This window comes from Chiloscyllium plagiosum, chromosome 45 (genome assembly GCF_004010195.1).
Source record: "Chiloscyllium plagiosum isolate BGI_BamShark_2017 chromosome 45, ASM401019v2, whole genome shotgun sequence".
Taxonomy (NCBI): Eukaryota; Metazoa; Chordata; class Chondrichthyes; order Orectolobiformes; family Hemiscylliidae; genus Chiloscyllium; species Chiloscyllium plagiosum.
In genome coordinates, this window is record NC_057754.1 from 5,153,438 (window position 1) to 5,174,680 (window position 21,243).

A 21,243-nucleotide genomic window follows, 5' to 3' on the forward strand; every position below is an offset into this window, starting at 1 on the left:
GAAGTGTACAACTCTAAAGGGTAATGCAAGAGAAGGACCAGTGGTGGATATGTGTATGAGTAACTGAAGGTGTCTGGACAGGTTCACAGCACGGTTAATCAAGTACAGAGAACCCAAGGCTTTGTAAATGAAGGCATAAAGTACAAAAGCAAGGACGTCACGATGAACTTGTACCAGGAGAAAGTGAGGTCTGCAGATGCTGGAGATCAAAGTTGAAACTTTATTGCTGGAACAGCACAGCAGGTCAGGCAGCATCCAGGGAACAGGAGATTCGACGTTTCGGGCACAGGCCCTTCTTCAGGAATGGTACCAGGCACTTGCTTGACCTCAGCTGGAGGATTGTGTCAAGATCTGGGCACCTCATTTTAGAAAGCATTAGGAGGGAGTGCAAAAAAGATACACAAGAGTGGTTCCCAGCATCAGAGATTTAGAATAATAGAGAAATAAAGCACGGAAACAGATCCTTCGGTCCAAATCGTCCATTCCAACCTGATATTCTACATTAATCTAGTCCTATTTGCCAGCATCTGGCCAATATTCCTGCAAACTTTTCTTCTTCATATACCCATCCGGATGCCTTTTAAATGTTGTAATTGTACTAGTCTTCTCCAGCAGTTCATTCCATACATGCACCACATGAAAAAGTTGCCCCTCAGGTCCCTTTTAAATCTTTCCACACTCACCTTAAACCTATGCCCTATAGTTTTGGACTCCCTTATCCTGGGAAAAAGACCTTGGACATTCACTCTATCCAAGACCCTCATGATTCTGTAAACCTCTATAAAGTCGCCACACAGTTTCCGATACTCTAGAGTAAACAGCCCCAGCCTCTACCCATAGCTCAAACCCTCCAACCCTGGCAACATCCTTGTAAATTGTTTTAGAACCCTTTCAAGTTTTACAACATCTTTCCTATAACAGGGAGACAAGAATTGCATGCAGTATTCCAAAAGTGGCCTAACCAATGTCGTATACCATGTCAATGCATCAGTGTGCCTTGGTTTTGGTGGAAGTGAATGTTTGTGGATGTGGTGCCAACATCAAGCAAGCTGCTCTGCCCTTTAGAGTCAAGCTTCGAGCACTGTTTGAGCTGCATGCATCCAGGCAAGTGGGGAGCATTCCAGCACATACCTGATCTACGCCTTGTAGATGACTTTGTAGAGTCAGGAGGAGTGCTTCACTGTAAAATTGCTGGCCTCTGGCCTAGTCTTGTAGACACAGTATTTGTATGGCTAGTCAACGTTATCATCTACGATATGGATAGTGGAGGTTTCAGAGAATTGGTAATGTCATTGAAAGCTATACAGGTATTGAAAAGGAGTCTGAACAGAGTAGACAGGGAGATACTGTTCTATTCGCAAAAGCATACAGAAAGGGGCCAAGGTTTTAAAAGTAACTGGACAAAGAAACATTTTCACAAAGCAGTTAAGGTCCTAATGCAGAGCCCAAGAGAAGAGTGGAGACAGGTTCAATCAAGCCATTCGAAGAGAATTTGTTTGTTATTTCAAAAGTAATGATGTGCAAGGTTATGGGGAGAGGTGGGAGAATTGCTGATTTGTACAGATAAGATTATGAACTATTGCAGAGTTATAGCTCCCCAATAAACAGTACAGCAAACAAAGCTGGCACAAGCCTGGACAATACCTTTTTAGTTCTTGCTCCAGGTTGTCTATCTGTTTCTTTGCTGCCAGCAGCTGCCCCTCCAGGTTGCATACCAGGGCCTCCTTTACCTGAATCTCGTGGCATAGCCTCTGCTGTGCCTTCTCTAGACTGTTGCGTGCCTCTGTCAGACCCTGTGTCCCTCTCTTCAATGCCACATTCTCATTCCGTTCATCTTCAAGCTTAAAAACAATAAGAGTCGCATCAAAATTGCATACAGGTAACGTGCCTGAAATGGTGAGGTACATGCAAGAAGATTTCCACTCTGAAATGCTCAGTCTCTATCTCTCCTCTGTACAACTGCTACTTAAAACCAATTGCTGAGAAAGCATTCAGTCACCCTTCAGAAGAATTTGTTCTTTTGCTTAGTTAAAAATCACACAACACCAGGTTATAGTCCAACAGATTTACTTGGAATCACTAGCTTTCGGAGCGCTGCTCCTTCATCACGTGGTTGTGGAGTATAAAATCGTAGGACACAGAACTTATAGCAAATGTTTACAGTGTGATGTAACTGAAATTACATATTGAAAAAGACCTGGATTGCTTGCTAAGTCTCTCATCTTTTAGAATGAGCATGCTGATTTCAGTTCTTTCATATGTTAATTCCAGAACTTTCTTAAAGTTACATTCTCAAGTGAACTTTAACAATATGTGCCATGTTGGCCCAGATAATGCATTGAAGGTGTGAGGTGCCCTGTGTGAGACTGTCTGTACCCCAAAGTTTAGACAGATTCTAATCTAAAAAAAAGGACTTACATGGATTCATGCAGTTTTTGAGCAAACTAAAACGTAATTCTGCAAGTACAAATTCACCCCACAAACTTGCGTGTGTGTGTGTGTGTGTATGTGTTTTGCTGAGGTGTTAACTTTTGTCTTTTCTTACTGTTTAGAGGTGCTATACAAACGCAAGCTTTTGCTGCACTTTCCAATGAGAATCCACATAAACACCATTTGAGTGTTGAGTTGAGGGGTGACCTTATAGAGGTTTATAAAATCATGAGGGGCATGGATAGGGCAAAGGTTTTTTTTCCCAGGGTAATGGAGCCCAAAACTAGAGGGCATAGATTTAACGTGAGAGGGGAAAGATATAAAAGGGATCTAAGGGGCAACTTTTTCATGCAGAGGGTGGTATGTGTACAGAACAAGCTGCCAGAGGAAGTGGTGGAAGCTGGTACAATGTCAACATTTAAAAGGCATCTGGATGGGTAAATGAATAGGAAGAGTTTGCAGGGACATGGGCCAAATGGGACTAGATTAATTTAGGATATCTAGTCGGCATGAATGAGTTGGTCCAAATGTCTGTTTCCGTGCTGTACAATTCTAAGTTCAGGTTCTTGAAAACAATTCTTCAAACATTGTAATGTACACAGAAGAGGCTTTGTTTGTGAGAGATCATTGAAGAGACCAGTTTTCAACGCTTTTCACTTTGTACTCATGAAGATAACTGCAAGAATGCCAAAGTTCAAACAATCGCAACAGTTTATACTCAAAAATGGCATGACTGAATCAGTCAACTTGCCAACCATCCGTTTGAAATTTTGGCATTCTTGTATTTGTCCTGATGATTGCATATGAAAGCATCAGCCATGTGTCTCACTCTTCAGCAGAATTCAGTTACGTAAAGAGATATGGGAGCCTTGTGTATTTAGGAGGAATAGGTGTCCTTGGACCCAAGATTCCCAAACAGACGTATTAATTGTTGGAAACTAATCAACATGATTGGTCATCATTTATGTACATGGATCCTGAATGGTGGAAGGTGATGAGAAAGTTGGTAGCCTTACACCTGCTAAGGAGATACAGGAAAGCATTCGACCACGGTGGGGGCCCATCTGTTCAGAGGAATTGGGGACATCTGTTCTTAGGGTTGGTGTAAATAAGGTGATAACGTTTGTTCACTTAGGGAATGTGTGGCAGTACTTCCTTCTGATGCCAGAGGCTGGAAGCGCGCATATTTCACTGTGGGATGACTGATAACTGAGTCTCTGGTTTATATCAAAGACTCTTAACAAAACTCATACTCAATAAGAAAAGAACTTGTAATTTAATAAGCTGAGTGGAATATGCACGTAATAGAACAATCCTGACACATTTTCATGTACACCACACTGAGTAGATTTGAATTTATGAAGCTCAGCTCCCTAATCTTGATTGTTCTGGAATGTGAATGTCTCATTACCCTTACAAAGGCTGAAAGTTGGAAGATGTTCATAGGTGAGTGAGAGAGAGAGAAAGAAAACATCCTTCTGTAAATTACATTCACTGATCGAAGGGTTCGGTTCAAGAGACACAGAGCTAGAGCGCGAGTGAGCAAGGCAGAGAGACAGACAGGACGGAAGCTGGTGGAAAGATTAAACCTTTATGGTCTGATTTGAGTGAACACTGGCTTGTCATGGATTAAATGTGTGTGTTGTTCCTTGGAGCTCAAGATCCGGGAATGTTATGAATTTAAGTTGCATTTTGGGAATCTACGATAATTTTAAAAGAAACGGTCATTTTGTTGGACAATGAGACTGGACATGTTAGCTGAGCAAGGCGACCCCATGACCTTTTTCACATACTTTCGACTAGTCTCTCATTTTGATGTACTAGCCAAAACAATTGATCATTTGGCCTGGCTGGATCAAGGTTTCCCACTTTGATGTGCACGTAGCTCAATTAGTCAAGCGTACACAGACCTGTCAATGAGTTTCTCTTCTGCTGCATACTTTTGCCATTTTATTGCTGCTTATCTGATTAAGGACATGTGGTGTTTTTGTAATTTTAATACCAATTTCTGTGTAAAGACTGCAGCAATAAGGGAGCAGCCTGAGAGAGCTGAGGGGGTAACAGCTGGCACTGCTCCTCTGCTAAAGATTTTAGAACCTTAGCTCAAGCCTGACTTGTAGGAATCTATGTTATCGTGTAATGTTGATGCCATTGGTGAATAAAGGTAATAATTTAAACTAAACTGTCTGCAAAAGTTTTATATTCCAGACTACCACAGAGTACGATCTCCAGAACGAATCAAGAGAGGCTACAGGTAGAGTCCATCAAGGATTACTTACAGTGTGGAAACAGGCCCTTTGGCCCAACAAGTCCACACACCAACCCTCCGAAGAGCAACCCACCCAGACCCATTCCCGTACATTTACCCCATGACCTAACACTACGGGCAATTTAACATGGCCAATTCACCTAGCCTGCACATCTTTGGACTGTGGGAGGAAACCGGAGCACCTGGAGGAAACCCACGGAGACACGGGGAGAATGTGCAAACTCCACACAAACAGTTGCCCTAGGCGAGAATTGAACCCAGGTCTCTGGCGCTGTGAGGCAGCAATACTAACCACTGTGCCACCGTGCCATCCCTGAGCCAACTCGAATAAGTTTATTAATGAACCATATGAACATGGACTACACCTCAATTTTTATTTGCTCTCATACCAAGCAGGTGTTTAGTGCTTTTCATAGCTCACCAAAATTTAGAAGTAAGACCAGTTAAGAGGGAATCCACCTTTTGGTTGTGTTTCCGGAATGCATCTTCTAAACTGTCCAATTGAAGCTGCTTTTGTTGTCGCTCCTTCTTCAGTTTCTCCAACTGGGTCTCGTATTCGGATATTTTCTGCAGAGCTTTGCTGGAGAGTTCAGATTTCCATTCCTCCACTGCCCAGCTCATGATAACTACGATGCGACGTCGGTCGATGATCAGGCCTTGAAGAAAGCAAAAGTTGATACGTCAGAAAACAAATATACACTAGCAGCACAAAAGGAGATGACAGCTGTTTCAGAAAGAATAAGAGCATGCTGAGAGCGTAACGCTTGCTCTCAAGCACTTTCACACATTGCACACCTTTCCTTCCACTTTCATCGCCCCTCCCAAGCTCAATGCTGGACAAGTTATAATACTGGCAGCTTCAATCACCATGGCCATTCTCCACATTTCGTGCTTACAATTATTATGTCTGACCACAAATGGCTTCACCCATGGCGCTCAATCACATCTTGTTGGAGCGGCTATAACGTTTTACGAATACAAAGAGTTTTCATTTCACCTCACCACCCTCTTATCCCAACTGGTGGAGATAATGGACAAGTCAGATCCTAGAATGGAACCTGGCTTAATAAAACTATGACAAATGCAGAGAATGCTGGAGAAACTCAACAGGTCTGGCACTACAGAGAGAAACAGAGTTAGCATTTCAAGTGTCCGGTATGACTCTTCTTCGGCACTAGGTTTTTCAGAACCAGTAGCAGGTTTCCAAGGTTCAAATAGTTTACAGGGCTTATGCCCGAAACGTCGATTCTCCTGTTCCTTGGATGCTGCCTGACCTGCTGCGCTTTTCCAGCAACACATTTTCAGCTCAAATAGTTTACAGACCATTCAGAATTCACAAACCACAAAACCTTAAATGAATAGGCAGGAATAGAGAGGCTTAGGACTAAAACAAACAGCCTTCTTGGCAATGTTTTTAGAATAAAAAGAAAGTTTGCGTGCATACAGGAAACACTACATGATTCACTTGAACTTTGGTATGTTTCTGTTAAAAATATTCTCACATCACAAGGTTTTGTCCCGAGCCAACTTCTTTTGGTTTGGACTGAATATATCTAGTATCAGTTTTGTTCCACCAAATATTTATTATTTTTATAAATTGTGTTGCACATGGTAACAGTCCGATCTCCAAGCCAGAAAACTTCTGGTTCAAGTCCCAGTCCAGAGATTCAACCACAAAAAAATCTAGGCTGACACTCCCTTTGTGTAATAAGGGAACATTGCACTTTTAGAATGCATTGTTTTGAAGAAGATCTTGATGTGAAATCTGGCATTTCAAGTGGCTGGAAAAGATCCTGCCGCACTATTTCAGAGATGGATAGGAACTTTCTCCGCAAATATGCAACTCAATTTTTACTCATCAACGAACATCTCGACAAAATCTAGCCACTGTTACACTGTTTCTTTGTGAGACCTTGTTTGCCAGCTGGCTACCATATTTACCCTACTGAAATAGCATCAAAATAACACTTATCACAAATCGCTTTGGGATGTTTTGCAGGAAGGCATCTTTGGACAGCCACCAGAGGAATGCCTTTTAAACAGAATACAAACAAAAGCTCAGGATCTTCCAACAGATTAGTAACACCCGAACCTGAAAGAACTGTGCCAACACTCGAAAAACAAGGGAAATTAAGGGGTCAATTAAAATGAATGATCAAAAAAAAATAAACATTTACTGATATTCTTCCCAGATTCATTTGTTTTTTTTAAACAAGTCTCACTCATTGACACAAGGTAGATGCCGACAAAGTTACAAAATTTAAGACATTTGAATTTTACATGAATAGGAAAGGTTTAGAGAGATATGAAACAAATGCAAGCAAATGGGATTAGGTTAGTTTGGGAAAATTGGTCAGCATAGATTAGTCGGACTGAGGGATCTGTTTCCATTCTGTATGGCTTTAGGAGATAATGAGGACTATAGATGCTGGTAAGTCAGAGTCGATAAAACGTGTGGAACTGGAAAAAGCAAAGCTGGTCAAGCAGCATCAGAGAAGCAGGGGCCTTGACTTTTCAGGTCAGAAGCTTTCATCAGGACTGCCCAGTCTTAATGAAAGGTTCCGATCTGAAACATCAATCCCCTGCTTCTATGCTTCACCTACTGTGCTTTTTCCAGCTCCACACTTTATCCATTCATATGACTTTATGGAGGTCACTTATCCATGTATCTAGAGGATTTGGGGGTCTTTCTACACATATGATAAAAAGCTAGCATTCACATTGAGAGGTAATAGAGAAGGCAAAGAGAGCCTATTAGCCTGTATTTCAAAGGAAATGGAGTTCAGTATATAAATAAAACTATAAAGGCACTATTTAGAGTACAGCTGGAATACTGTGAACAATTTTTGGTCCCTTATCTAAAGGGAATATGTACTGGCATTGGAGGCCATTCAGAGAAGGGTCATAAGTTGATCCTGAGTATGGAAGAACTATCTTGCGAGGAGAGGCTTAGCAGATTGGACCTGCACATTGGGGGAATGAGATGTAACCCTATTCAAACAGGCAAGATTCTTATGGGCTTGACACGTAGATGCTGAGAGGTCACTTCTCCTTAGGTGAGGATCTAGGGTTGGAAAACAAAGGGATTGCCTACTTAAGGTAAAAATGAGAAGAAAGATCTTCTCTCAGAAGGTACTGCATGCATGAATTTCTTTGCTGCAAGAAGGCTAGGGTGTCAGCAGTGTTTTCCTTTTTTTAATCCTTCTGCGCAGTCTGTGCATGCAGCTCAGTGGGAATATTGGCCATTAAAGTACATTGAAGGCTGAGACTGATTTTTAAAGTGGGGTTGAGGATTATCAGATCAGGCATGTTCCCATTGAATGATGGGGTAAACACAAGCAGCTGAACGGCCTACTTCAGCAAGAACTCGCAGATGGAGTTTCTCAATAAAGTGGAAGACTGGAAAATGAGATTGACGATTATCAGTTCAGGCACAAACCCACTGAATTTGTGGCAAAAATAAATGGGCTGTAGGGCTGCATGGTGGCTCAGTGGTTAGCACTGCTGCCTCACAGTGCCAGGGACCCAGGTTTGAATCCAGCTTCGGGTAGCCGTCTGAATGGAGTTTGCACATTCTCCCCGTGTCAGTATGGGTTTCCTCCGGGTACTCCAGTTTGTGAATTGGCCATGCTGAATTGCATAGTGTTCAGGGATGTGTTAGTCAGGCGTAAATGTAGAATAATAGGGTAGGGGAAATGGGTCTGGGAGTCAAAGAGATGGACAGCACAGAAACAAACCCTTTGGTCCAACTCATCCATGCCAACCAGATATCCTAATCTAATGTAGTCGCATTTGCCAGCACTTGGCCCATATCACTCCAAACCCTTCCTATTTATATACCCAGAATTGCTCTTTGCAAGGTCAGTACAGACTTGTTGAGTCAAATTGTGCAGGTCAGGTGAACTGGCTATTCTAAATTGCCCATAGTGTTAAGTGGGCAAAAGTGAGGACTGCAGATGCTGGAAACCAGGGTTTAGATTAGAGTGGTGCTGGAAAAAGCACAGCAGGTCGGGCAGCATCCTAGGAGCAGGAAAATCGACGTTTCAGGCTAAAGCCCTTCATGAAGAATGGAGGCGAGGCCACGGGTTGGTGGGGTTGATTGGTGCGGCAGTCCTGGAGATGTCCCTAAAGCGCTCTGCGAGGAGGCAGTCTCCCCAATGTACAGGAGACCGCATCGGGAACAACGGATACAATAAATGACATTGGTGGATGTGCAGGTGAAACTTTGATGGATATGGATGGAGGTAAGGGCGCAGGATTTGCAATTCCTGTGGTGGGTTAGGGTTGGAGGGGTGGGGTCTGAGAGTAGAGGTGCAGGATGTGGATGAGATGCATTGGAGGGCATCGTTAGCCACGTGGGAAGGGAAATTGCGGTCTCTAAAGAAGGAGGCCATCTGATGTGTTCTGTGGTGGAACTGGTACTCCTGGGAGCAGATACAGCAGAGGCAGATGAATTGGGAATACGGGATGGCATTTTTGCAGGAGGTAGGGTGGGAAGAGGTGTAATTCAGGCAGCTGTGGGTGTCGGTGGGTTTGTAAGTACATTAGTCAGGGGTAAATACAGAGTAGGGGGAATGGGTCTGGGTGGGTTACTCTTCAAAGGGTCAGTGTGGACTTGTCAGGCCAAAGGGCCTGTTTCGACACTGTAGGGACTCTAATCTAAAAAAAATTGGCCTGTTTCCACACTGTCAGGATTCTATGACTCAATGAAAACAGAAAATGCGAGATAAACTCAGCAGATCTGGCAATGTCTGATGAAGGGCTTTTGCCCAAAATGTCGATTTTCCTGCTCCTCGGATGCTGCCTGAACTGCTGTGCTTTTCCAGCACCACTCTAATCCAGAATCTGTTTTCCAGCATCTGCAGTCGCTGTGTTTACCCAATGTCTCTGGAGAGAAAGCAAGAGGTCAGGGCTTTTTTCCTGGAGGATCACCAGACCGCAAGTCTGCTTTCTCTCCACAGGTGCTGCCAAACCTGCTGAGTTTCGCCAGCAACTTCTGCTTCTCTTTCGGATTTCCAGCAACGCGGTTCTTTATGCTGGGCTTAGCATCCCATTGAACTGTGCAGCAGTCTCAGCGGCAAATGTGGGGACTGCAGATGCTGGAAACCAGAGTTTAGATCAGAGTGGTGCTGGAAAAGCACAGCAGGTCAGGCAGCATCCGAGCAGCAGTCTCAATGGGCTGAACGGCCGTAGGTCTGATCACATTCTTGTTGGGGTGGGGGAATCAGGGCCGTGCTCTGTTTATTTTTTTTTCTTGCATACACTCCTGCAGCTTTTGCTCAAGTAGATTCAACACCAGGTCCCCGTGGAGCAGGAACCAACACTCCCAGACACGTTGGGGTTTGCACAACTCAACCAAACCTGCCCCCCCGGGAATGGGGACCCACGTGGCGTCGGCAACCGATTTGATTGACAGCCGGGAAGCCAGCAGCCAATCGAACGGCGCCTCCTCCGCCCCGGCGACCAATCACCGGCGCAGCCCGTGCGCGTGACACAAAAATAAACACGTTGGCCCTTCTCCTCCCCCCCCCCACCGTCTCCATTTATTGTTTATAAAACACATTCTGAGAATTCTTAACTTGATTTGTTGCAGATATTCATTTATGGAAGAGAGAGAAAAAAAAATCAAACGTTTAAACTTCGCAGAGGAACGGTTTAAACGGAAATATTTTTACTTACACGTCCACGCAAACAAAAATAGAAGAATGAAATTTCCACGCTTACCGACGAAGTGTATTGCCTTTCCCCTCTGGTTCTTTTTTGACAGAATTGGGGATTCAAACGTTTATTTTTATCGCAATTAGCACCGCCTCTCCTCCGGCACCAGCTTGGACCCTTTTCGATTTTCTCGCTCGCGCCCCCTCCTGCCGCCGCGCGCTGATTGGGTGACGTCACGGGCACCTCGCCCCACCCCCCACCGAACCGCGTCAGCCGCCCCGCCCATCGCGCGGGCGGTGCTCAGGCTCTCGGTCGGTGATTGGGCAGGGGCTTCCCACACCCGCCCCGCCCCGCCCCCTCCCCGGGCACTTCCGCCCTCTCAGGGGCGAGGGCTCGGTTGCACGACAGTCCCGCCCCCTCCCCGAAGTGCCGGGCGTGGGATTGGACGCCGTCACCTCCCAGCCCCGCCTTCCACGAATTCCCTGACGTTGATTGGAATACGGTGTCGCTTAAAACTGGCATCGCGTGACAGGGCGTCCTTGATTGGATGACATGTCTCCAAGCCTTGTATCTCTTGACAGAGCGTCGTTGATTGGATAACAGTGGCCCCTCAGCATTGCGTTTCTTGCCAGGGCGCCGTAAATTGGGCAACCAGACAGCAAACCCCGCCCCCGCACGAACTTGAGGGTGCCTATTGGACGATGTCTGCCGTTAAGCCGCACCCCTTCTTGGTGATTGGTTAAGGTTGCTACACTGACCTTTTTCCGCACATCCCTATAATAAGTGGCTCCAAATGGCAATAGCCTTTTTCAGGAAATCGTTAAGAGTTAACCCCTTGAGTAATGCACACACCATCTGTTTGAGATGTTGTTTTTGGCTCATCCAAACGGCACAAATAAATATGCTTCGAGAGCAAAGCAAAAGGACGGGTATATGAATGGGAAGGTTTTGGAGGGATGCTGGCAGTTGGGACTAGATTGGATTGGGATATCCGGTTGGACCGAAGGGTCTGTTTCTCTATGACTCTAGGGTTTCATTTTTATTGGAGTGGCAAACTCTTCCCTCACCTCCCTGCCAACTCCCACACCAGCCTCTTCTCCCTGGCCCAGGCGACTGCCCAGGGTCAGGCAATTCCCCTGGGTGGGGCATCACCCACAGCATTTGCAGCTTGAGGTGAGAAAAATGGGTAGGACCAGGCTACTTTATCGCACGTCAAACCACAACCAATTAAACTGCACTGAAAACAACAAGCGCTGGAGATCACTGCAGGTCAAGCGGCATCCAAGGAGAAAGAACAAGCAAGTCTGAGAAGTGTCATCTAGAAAATTGCTCTCTCTCTCTCTCTCATGCCTGCTGCTGGACCCGCTATGATGTCTGGCATTTACTACTTCCAGCATCTGCAGTAATTTGCTCCTTTATAATGCCCTATGCAAACATCCTCAGCTAAATAAGCTGCGCCCATCCATCTCCCCTAGAGTCATAGAGAATTACACATGGAAGCTAGTCATAAAGCACATATTGAATGTCATATCCCAGAATTGGACCTGTAGCCTTGCATGCTATGACGTTTTCTCAGTTTTGTAGAAAACACAGTTCTTAAATGTCTCTTCAGCCAACCAATGTCTATGGTGGCCATCAAGCACCTCTCCATTCTAACCTCATTTTCCAGCCCAGTGTCATACGGCATGGAAACAGACCCTTCAGTCCAATCATAATCCCAAACAAAACTAGCCCCATCTGCCTGCACTTGGACCATAGCCCTTCAAACAATTCTTATTCATGTACTTATCTATATCTGTACCTGCATCGACCACTTCCTCAGGAAGTCCATTTCCCCCACACACCATTCTCTGTGTAAAAATGTTACCTGTGTCCTTTTTAAAACTTTCTCCTCTCATCTTAAAAATATTCCCCTTTGTCTTGACATCTCCAACCATAGGGAAAAGACACCTGCCACTAACCTTATCCATACCCCTCATGATTTTATAAACCTCTATCAAGTTCACCCCTCAACCCCCTATGCTCCAGTAGGGGAAAAAAGAAGTCCCAGCCTGTGCAGCCTTTCCTTATAACTGAAGCCCACCATTCCCAGCAACATCTGGTAAATGTTTTCTAAACCATCTCTACCTCTAGGAGGCCACCCGGCCCATTGAATCAGCACCAACCCTCTGAAGAGCATCCCACCTTGATCCAAACCCCGAACCTATCCCTGTACCCCTGCATTCTCCAAGGCTAATCCACCTAGCCTGTACATCTCTGGACACTATGGGGCAAATTAGCACAGCTGATCCACCCTAACCTGCACATATTTGGACTGTGGGAGGAATCCCTACACAGACACAGGAAGAATGTGCAAACTCCACACACAGTTGCCCAGGAGTGGAATCGTACCCAGGTGCCTGATGCTGTGTGGCAGCGGTGATAACCACTGGGTCACTGTGCCAACCATATGGAGGTCCCAGGTTAATAGCTCAAATGTACCCACTCAAAAGTGGCTTAAACAAATCAAATGATCATGAACTGAAGTCTCAGAGAACAAAGATTTGTGATTAAGGTCAAGAAAGCTGCTGAAGCAGGTGGAAACAATTGTTTGGATTTCTGGAGAAGGGAGGAATTCAGAAATGTGTTGTAGGGTTAGTACGGCACTTCTCTTACTGGCACTAAATCAACTGGAGTTATTCAATTTAGTACCATCCCCCCTATCCTTTCCTTTTAGAGGTGGTAACCAGTATCCTTTCAATTGATTTGTAGTCCCTGTTTCAATAAGCAGTTGTGGCAAAGCAATCCCCATACTCTCAAGGATCAGAAAGCAATTGATGACCTGTAAACAGCTTTAGAACATCCCGTTGTTTTCACTTCTGAGATACAGCACAACTGCCTCGATTTGACTCCAACTTGCTCCCCTCTACTGTCCCTGCCATCCTACAAAATTTATGCCTCCCTATTCGGATTACCCATTGAGTTAATCAGCCTGGTAAGATTATGGTCACTGGATAGTGCCATTAAGAACTGAATTGGTAGATTAAGGCATTTCTTATTCCCTGCAAATTGAGGCTTCTTTTGTTCCAGAAACTGTGGTGACTCATTGTCATGGGATATATGAACTGTGCCTGGCTTCACTTCATCCCAGTACCTGACGGAGTGAAACTTAAGCATAAACATGGCAAGTGGTGTGGGTCAGTGTAACACCAAAACCTAAAATAAAATTCAAAATTCCAAGTACCACAAAAGTTTCATATCCTCAACATAACTCTCTGCCTTTGAACCTAACTTCTTGCTAGAAAAGGACCATGATCTGATCCCATGACTTTCCACAAATATTTTCCAACCATACAAACGGCATTTAAACAACAGAGTCAGAGATGTACAGAACGGAAACACCTTTCAGTCCAACTCATTCATGCTGATCAGATATCCCAAAATTCATCTAGTCCCATTTGCCAGCATTTGACTCATTACGCTCCGAACCCTTCCTATTCATGTACCCATCCAGATGCCTTTTAAACACTGTAATTGTACCTGCCTCTGTCAATTCCTCTGGCAGCTCATTCCATACATGCACCACCCCCTGCATGAAAAGGTTACTCCTTGGGTCCCTTTAAAACCTTTCCCCTCTCACCTTAAACCTATGCCCTCTAGTTTTGGACTACCCTACCCTGGGGAAAAGACCTTGGCTGATCACTCTATCCGTGCTCCTCATGATTTTATAAACTTCTGTATGGTCAAACCTCAGCCTCCGACGTTCCAGGGAAAATAGAGAGGTTAAAAACAGCCAAACAAATTCTGAGACAAACATCAGAAAGTACACATCGAGAAAAAGCTGCCCTGCCCATCACACTCTCACCTACCTCAGAGAGAAACACAATGAGAACAGCTTCCAGAGCGTGTAAACCGCACCGGCGTGGATTCTCCCATCTCATCCCCGAAGAAAGTCAAGTAAAATTGTACTTATCTGCGGCTGCTTGCCCTGATTTCTCATGTTATTTGTCAAGGGATTATCAGCAAACCTGATTAGACATGAGGGTGGTGGCGCTTCCAATAATGGAAGATTCTGCCAAAACATGGGTGTGTTAGGAAAGCAAAAAATTGGTGTCATTTTGTTTTTTAAAAATATCCTGAACCGGTTTAGCCAGTTATTAAAGGCTTCCAAATGTATAAAAAATATCCCAGTTTAAAGATCCAGTATTCTTTGCCACTGAAGGCAGCATTTATATAAGTGATTTTTATGTGAGCATAAGAGGTACAGTTAGTAAGTTTGCAGATGACACTAAAATTGGAGGTGTGGTGGACAGTGAAGAAGGTTACCTCAGTTTACAACAGGATCTTGATCAGATGGGCCAATGGGCTGAGAAGTGGCAGATGGACTTTAATTTAGATAAATGAGAGGATAAATGGGAAAGCAAATCTTAGCAGGACTTATACACTTAATAGTAAGGTCTAGGGAGTGTTGCTGAACAAAAGAGACCTTGGAGTGCACGTTCATAGCGCCTTGAAAGTAGAGTCGCAGGTAGATAGGATAGTGAAGGCGGCGTTTGGTATGCTTTCCTTTATTGGTCAGAGTATTGAGTACAGGAGTTGGGAGGTCATGTTGCAGCTGTATGGGACGTTGGTTAAGCCACTTTTGGAATATTGCATGCAGTTCTGGTCTCCTCCCTAGCTGAAAGATGTTGTGAAACTTGCAAAGGTTCAGAAAAGATTTACAAGGATGTTGCCAGGGTTGGAGGATTTGAGCTATAGGGAGAGGTTGAATAGGCTGGGGCTGTTTTCCCTGGAGCGTCAGAGATAAATAGGCAAAGTCTTTTCCCTGGGGTTGGGGAGTCCAGAACTATAGGGCATAGGTTTAGGGTGAGAGGGGAAAGATATGAGAGACCTAAGGGGCAACTTTTTCACACAGAGGGTGGTACATGTATGGAATGAGCTGCCGGTGGACGTGGTGGAGGCTGGTACAATTGCAACATTTAAAAGGCATCTGGATGGGTATATGAATAGGAGGGATATGGGCCGGGTGCTGGCTGGTGAGACTAGATTGCGTTGGGATATCCGGTCGGCATGGACGGGTTGGACCCAAGGGTCTGTTTCCGTGCTGTACATCTCACTGACTCCTTAGTGTATGGGCCACAGTTTCAAAAGTAGCTCTCCAAAAATCTCTCTCACTCTTGCTGACTCAGCCTCAACCCCTGAACAGTGGTTTAAAAGACCTACAATCTCACTGCAATATTCACTAGCCCATAGCGTCCAAGTTGGCTTTAGCTTTTTTGGAAAAAAAAAGCTGATACAAGTACCTGTTCTGTGCTTATTTGGACTGGATCCAATTGATTAGCTATTTGAACAAATAGACAATAGATGCAGGAGTAGGCCATTCAGCCCTTCGAGCCTGCACCGCCATTCAATATGATCATGGCTGATCATTCCTAATCAGTATCCTCTTCCTGCCTTATCTCCATAACCCTTGATTTCACTCTTTGAGAGCTCTATCCAACTCTTTCTTAAATGAATCCAGAGACTGGGCCTCCACTGCTCTCTGGGGCAGAGCATTCCACACAGCCACCACTCTCTGGGTGAAGACGTTTCTCCTCATCTCTGTCCTAAATGGTCTACCCCGTATTTCTGACCATTTGAAAACACTACCTCCAATCCCATGTGCTTTAACTTTACATGTTGATGTCTTAGATGGCTCTTTGAGCCTGCTCCGCCATTCATTGTGATTATGGCTGATAATCCAATTCAATAGTTTTTCCCCCATATCCTTTGATCTCTTTAGCTCAAGTGCTAGATCCAACTCCACTGGAATTCATGCAATGTTTTGGCCTTGACTGCATGATTATGTCTGATTCTCACACTGTTTTCAGCTATTAAGTATTTTATAGTGGACTCTAGCATTTTCCCAACTACCAATGTCTGCCTGACTAATCTATAATTCCTGGTTTGCTCTCATCCTCTATTTTTAAATAGATTGGTTACATTAACCCCACTCTACAATCTGTAGGAACTGTTCCAGAGTCTTGGAAGATGACCACTAATGCAGCCACTCTGTCTAGAGCCTCTTCCTTAAATACTTTGAGACATAGATTATCTGCTACTGGGGATTTATCAGTCTTCAATTCCATCAATTTCCCCAGCGAATAATGATTTCCTTCAGTTCATCCCTCTCATTAAATCCTGTATTCCCGAACATTTGCTGGTATGTTATTTATGCCCTTTGTGAACACAGAACCAAACTATGTATGGAGTTGGTCAACCATTTTTTTATTCCCTATTATAAACCTCTCTGTTTCTGAAGGTAGGAGACCTGCATTTGTGTTCAGTTTTTTTTCTCTATACATACCTACAAAAAGTTATACAGTCAGTTTTTATGTTCCCGCAAGTTTGCTATCGTACTTCAATTTTCCTTTCTTAATCAATCCCTTTGTCCACTTTTCCTGAATCCTAAATTGCTTCCACTCCTTGGTTCTGTTTTTTTTCTGGCCAATTTCTGTCTGCCTGTTCTTCAGATCCTAATACTGTCTCTTATTTCCTTTGTACGCCATGGTTTGACCACCTTTCTCATTTTACTCTGTGCCTGACAGGAATGAGCAATTGTTGCCGTTCACTTATGCTCTTCGAATGTTTGTCATTGCTTTTCCATCATCATCCCTTTAAGTAGTGTTCCATGCCATTGTAATATCTATTATTTAGATTCAGGACCTTAGTCTCAGCATCAACAATGTCACTCCACCTTAATGACAAATTCTTCCAAATTATGGCCACTTATTCCAAAAGACCTTGCATAATTAGATTGCCATTTATTCATTTCACATCACAAAATACTCAGTCTAGGATGGCCTGGTCTTCTCATTGCTTCTTCACATTATTGGTCCAGAAAATCACCCTGTACACACACCAGAAATTCCTCCTCTACGATTTTGTTACTTATTTGATTTCCCCATCTGCATGCAGATTAAAGATGTTTTTTATTACAAGAAGTATCAGTACAGGTTGACTGGTGTAGAGGGCCACATGTAATCTGTACTTTGAACTCCTGCTACGATAATCCCATTCCGTTCCTGAAGATAATGGTTTCCAGAATGAACATGCCTTTTACACTTTGTAAACAAACAAATGGACAGACTAATATCTTGGAAAGAATGGTTCAGTAAGATTTTCCCAATGTACTCCACCCCATTTTATTTTTCTCGATGCACAGAATGATGGGGCTGATACTGTAATCAGTGTGATGCGTGAGAAACCATGTTTAACTATGGTTGTATAACCAGTGAATTGGGTTAAGTAATTGTACAACCTCATCCAAGTGCTGCAATATGGCATGGTAGATTGAACGTGTAAATGTTAAGGCCAGTGGGAATTGCACTCTTTGACTGGTGCATGTGATTGTTTTCCAGAAGTAGCAAAAACAATGTTTTGTGAAGTTTTCTGAATTGTACCAGTGTCTGTATAAATTTAATCCTTCGAAGAGAGCTCAGCTTAAATGAGACTGCAGTTTTGAGCAATGCTGTAGTGCCAAATCGCAAACAGCATAGTTTAAAATTTAGGTGTGAGCCACATAATCTCTCACAGTTACCTCCTGGGACAGGGCTGTGCACTGAAGCACTAAGCACATGGAATGTTCTGTGTACAGGGCGAAAGTGAGGGCTGCAGATGCTGGAGGTCAGTCCTCTGTTGCTCTTTGAAAGCTTCCCAGTCCTCAGTTTTCCCATTTATCTTTGCTATGTTATACTTTTTCTCTTTTAACTTTATATGTTTCTTAACTTCCCTCGTCAGCCACGGCCACCCATGCCTCTTCCTGGGATCTTTCTTCCTTTTAGGAATGAACTGATCCTGCAACTTCTGCATTATACACAGAAATGTCCACCATTGTTCCTCCACAGTCATCCCTGTTAAGGTATTGCACCATTGAACTTTGGCCAGCTCCTCCCTCATAGCTCCATAGTTCCCTTTATTCAACAGAAGTACTGTCACTTCCGACTGTACCCTCTCCCTCTCAAATTGCAGATTGAAGCTTAATGTATTATGGTCACTACTTCCCAATGGCTCCTTCACTTCGAGGTCTCTGACCAATTCTGGTTCGTTACACAATACCAGATCCAGAATTGCCTTCTCCCTGGTCGGCTCCAGCACCAGCTGCTCTAAGAATCCACCTCTGAGGCACTCCACAAAGCCTCTTTCCTGAGGTCCAATACCATCCTGATTCTCCCAGTCTACCTGCATCTTTTTCCGTTGACACACTTCTTGGGAAAGCATGGAACTTGAGGCTAGACACTGTGCCAACAAGATCCTTCTTTTCCATTTCACCTTCTGCCCTGGGTAGGATTTGAACCCCTGACCCCAAGGCATCAGACTAGGTTTCTGGATTACTAGCCCAGTGACATTACTACTGCACTATCTATCCTTCAAGGCTGGCTTTATGCAAACAAAGGGAAAACCTCTCACCCATAACTCATTAAACAAAATTAGAAGCACTCACAGTGCTAAAGTATTCATCTATCAAAGGCTCTGCGTCGATCCCTTCGCTATATGATGCAGACAGGTTCATGTCCTGTAGCACAGGCTTTGAAGGGATCTGGTCTAGAGAAGGTTAATACACAAGACTCTTCTTCTCAACCTCTCCACTCGTCTGAGACGTGGTGATCTTCAGGTTAAATCACCATCAGGTGTCTCTCTCTAACAAGATAGTCCTATGGCCTGGTAGAACAATGGGCGACTTGACCATATATTCTTGAACTCTTACACTTATTCTGCTGTCAAATGGCATTTGTTTTTAATCTCCTCAGCAATTCTCTTACTTTTGCTTTGGTCTGCAGCAGTTCTTTTACACTGAGTGTCTCCCTTATAGGGATTCCTATAAACCTCTGTCCCTCAGTTAGAACATACAACTGTACAGCATAGGAACAGGCCCTTTGGCCCATAATGTTGTGCCAAACATGATGCCAAATTAAACTAATCCCTTCTGCCCATCATGGTCCATATCCCTCCATTCCTTGTGTATTCATGTGCTTATCCAAAAGTCCCTTAAATGCCCCAACCATGTCTGTCTCCACCACCACCCCTGGCAGCGTGTCCCAGGCTCCTACCACTCTGTGTCACCATCCTCACAGCACGGGTGAGATGGACTGAAGGGTCTGCTTCCATACTGTACATCGCTATGACTCTATTGCATGCAGTTTTGGCCCCCTTACTTGAGGAAGGATGTAGTTACATTGCAGGCAGTTCAAAGGAGATTCACTATATTGAGCGCTCTAAGGCCTGTGGGCCAGGAGCAGGCAAAGTGGGACTAGTTTAGTTTGGGATTATGGTTGGCATGGACTGGTTGGACCGAAGGGTCTGTTTCAATGCTGTACGATTCTACGACTCTATACTCTCTAGAAGAATGAGAGGTGGTCTAATTAAGGAATATAAGATGCTGGATTGACAAAGTAAAGGTAGAGAGGATGTTCCCTCAAGTGGGGGAACCGAGAATGAAAAGTATAGCTTTAGGATCAAGGATAACAGATTTAAAAAAGAAATGAGAAGGAATTATTTCTCTCAAAGAGTTGTGAATCTGTGAAATTCACTCCCCCCAGAGTGTCATGGACACTGAATAAATTTGAGGAGGATATAGACCGATCTTTATGGGTTGAAGGATTCTGGAGACTGGACAGGAAAGTGGGGTTGAGGCCGAGGTGAGATCAGCCATGATTGTAATGAATGAAGGAGCTGGCTTGAGGGGATGAATGGCCTACTCCTAATTCTTATATTCAGAGGACCACAGAGAGCGATGACTGGTGGTGACTTTAACCAGAGGGTCACCACGCCTGACCAAGCCGGCCTTCAACGACGGGTAACAGTTTTGGTGTCACTCTGTTTCACAAACCAGCCATCCAGCCAACTGAGCTGACCAATCTCCTCTTGAAGGCAGCAGTTCAGCTCCTCGAGTCAATATATATTTGGCCCCTTACGAGATATTTTTGGGGAGGGGACTAGCTGAAACATGGCAACTCTGTGACAACAAAGTGCGAAGACAGAATGGGTTGTGTTGCATGTTCACATATTTGAATATTACACATGTAAAAGCTGACTCTTTACACTGTGATTGAAAATGTTTGCCTGAGAATTTGCAATATATACATTTCCTTCCTTCTGAAGGACGGCATGTTTCACATATCAGTATTTACAAACTAAACACAAAACTGCAGGGATACAGGTTGCTCTGCTATAACGCGCATTTCGTCAACACAAACTCACTGTAACGTAATTGACGAATAGGGAATGCTGCTTCTAAAGTGCAAACTTTTAAAACGTGTGTTGACTTTAGCATGATTGTATCGCCAACATTAAGTGTTGTTTGCATTGCGAGATTCTCGTATAGCGCTGGGTCGCACAGGAACATGACTATCGCATTATAGAAGAAAAGACTGTAGGCCACTTGAAGCTGCTGTGCTATTCAATAGGATCACGCCAGATCATCCAACTTGGCTCCTGCTACGTTCCCATATCGTTTGATTCCTTTTGCCCCAAGAGCAATATCTAACTTCTTCTTGAAGACAGTCAATGCTTTGACCTCAAGTTTCCTGTGGCAGAGAATTCCACAGGCATTGAAAGGAAACTTGAACTTGTATTGCGGCCTTGCACTCAGTGACCTTTCCAGCAGTTTCCATAAATGGCAATTCAGGCTTCTCTTGCTGGATAACGTGGACAGGCGATCAGAAATATATTTTTAAATCTGAAGAATTGTCAGTTAGAGACAGATCAGGGACTTTGCATGATTTCTGGGGAAGGACAGTGAGCCAGCAGAATCTTCCTTCCCATTTCTCTGTCATTGGGAGCACTGTGTGTCATTTTGGTGGCCCTGACTGCTAGAGGGCTGGAGTTTAACAACAGGGAGATTTTGCTGCAGGCTGAATGAGGTGCTG

At 44.1% G+C, this 21,243-nt stretch overlaps 1 protein-coding gene across 2 annotated transcripts in view; it reads right to left on the reverse strand.

Moving 5' to 3' along the window:
* Window positions 1-10,570, reverse strand: part of LOC122543856 (centromere protein F-like) — a 44,931-nt gene extending 34,361 nt beyond the window's left edge. The window contains exons 1-3 of one of the 2 annotated variants that reach the window (XM_043682705.1): window positions 10,424-10,570; window positions 5,159-5,355; window positions 1,645-1,841 (exon numbers count right to left, since the gene is read on the reverse strand). In XM_043682705.1, coding sequence (XP_043538640.1) covers window positions 1,645-1,841; window positions 5,159-5,320 — 359 coding nt within the window. In that variant the 5' untranslated portion in view covers window positions 5,321-5,355; window positions 10,424-10,570. Of the gene's footprint in view, window positions 1-1,644; window positions 1,842-5,158; window positions 6,063-10,423 lie in introns of those variants that run through there. The other variant, XM_043682706.1, reaches the window with a different exon arrangement.
* Between the last annotated feature and the right edge of the window lie 10,673 nt (window positions 10,571-21,243).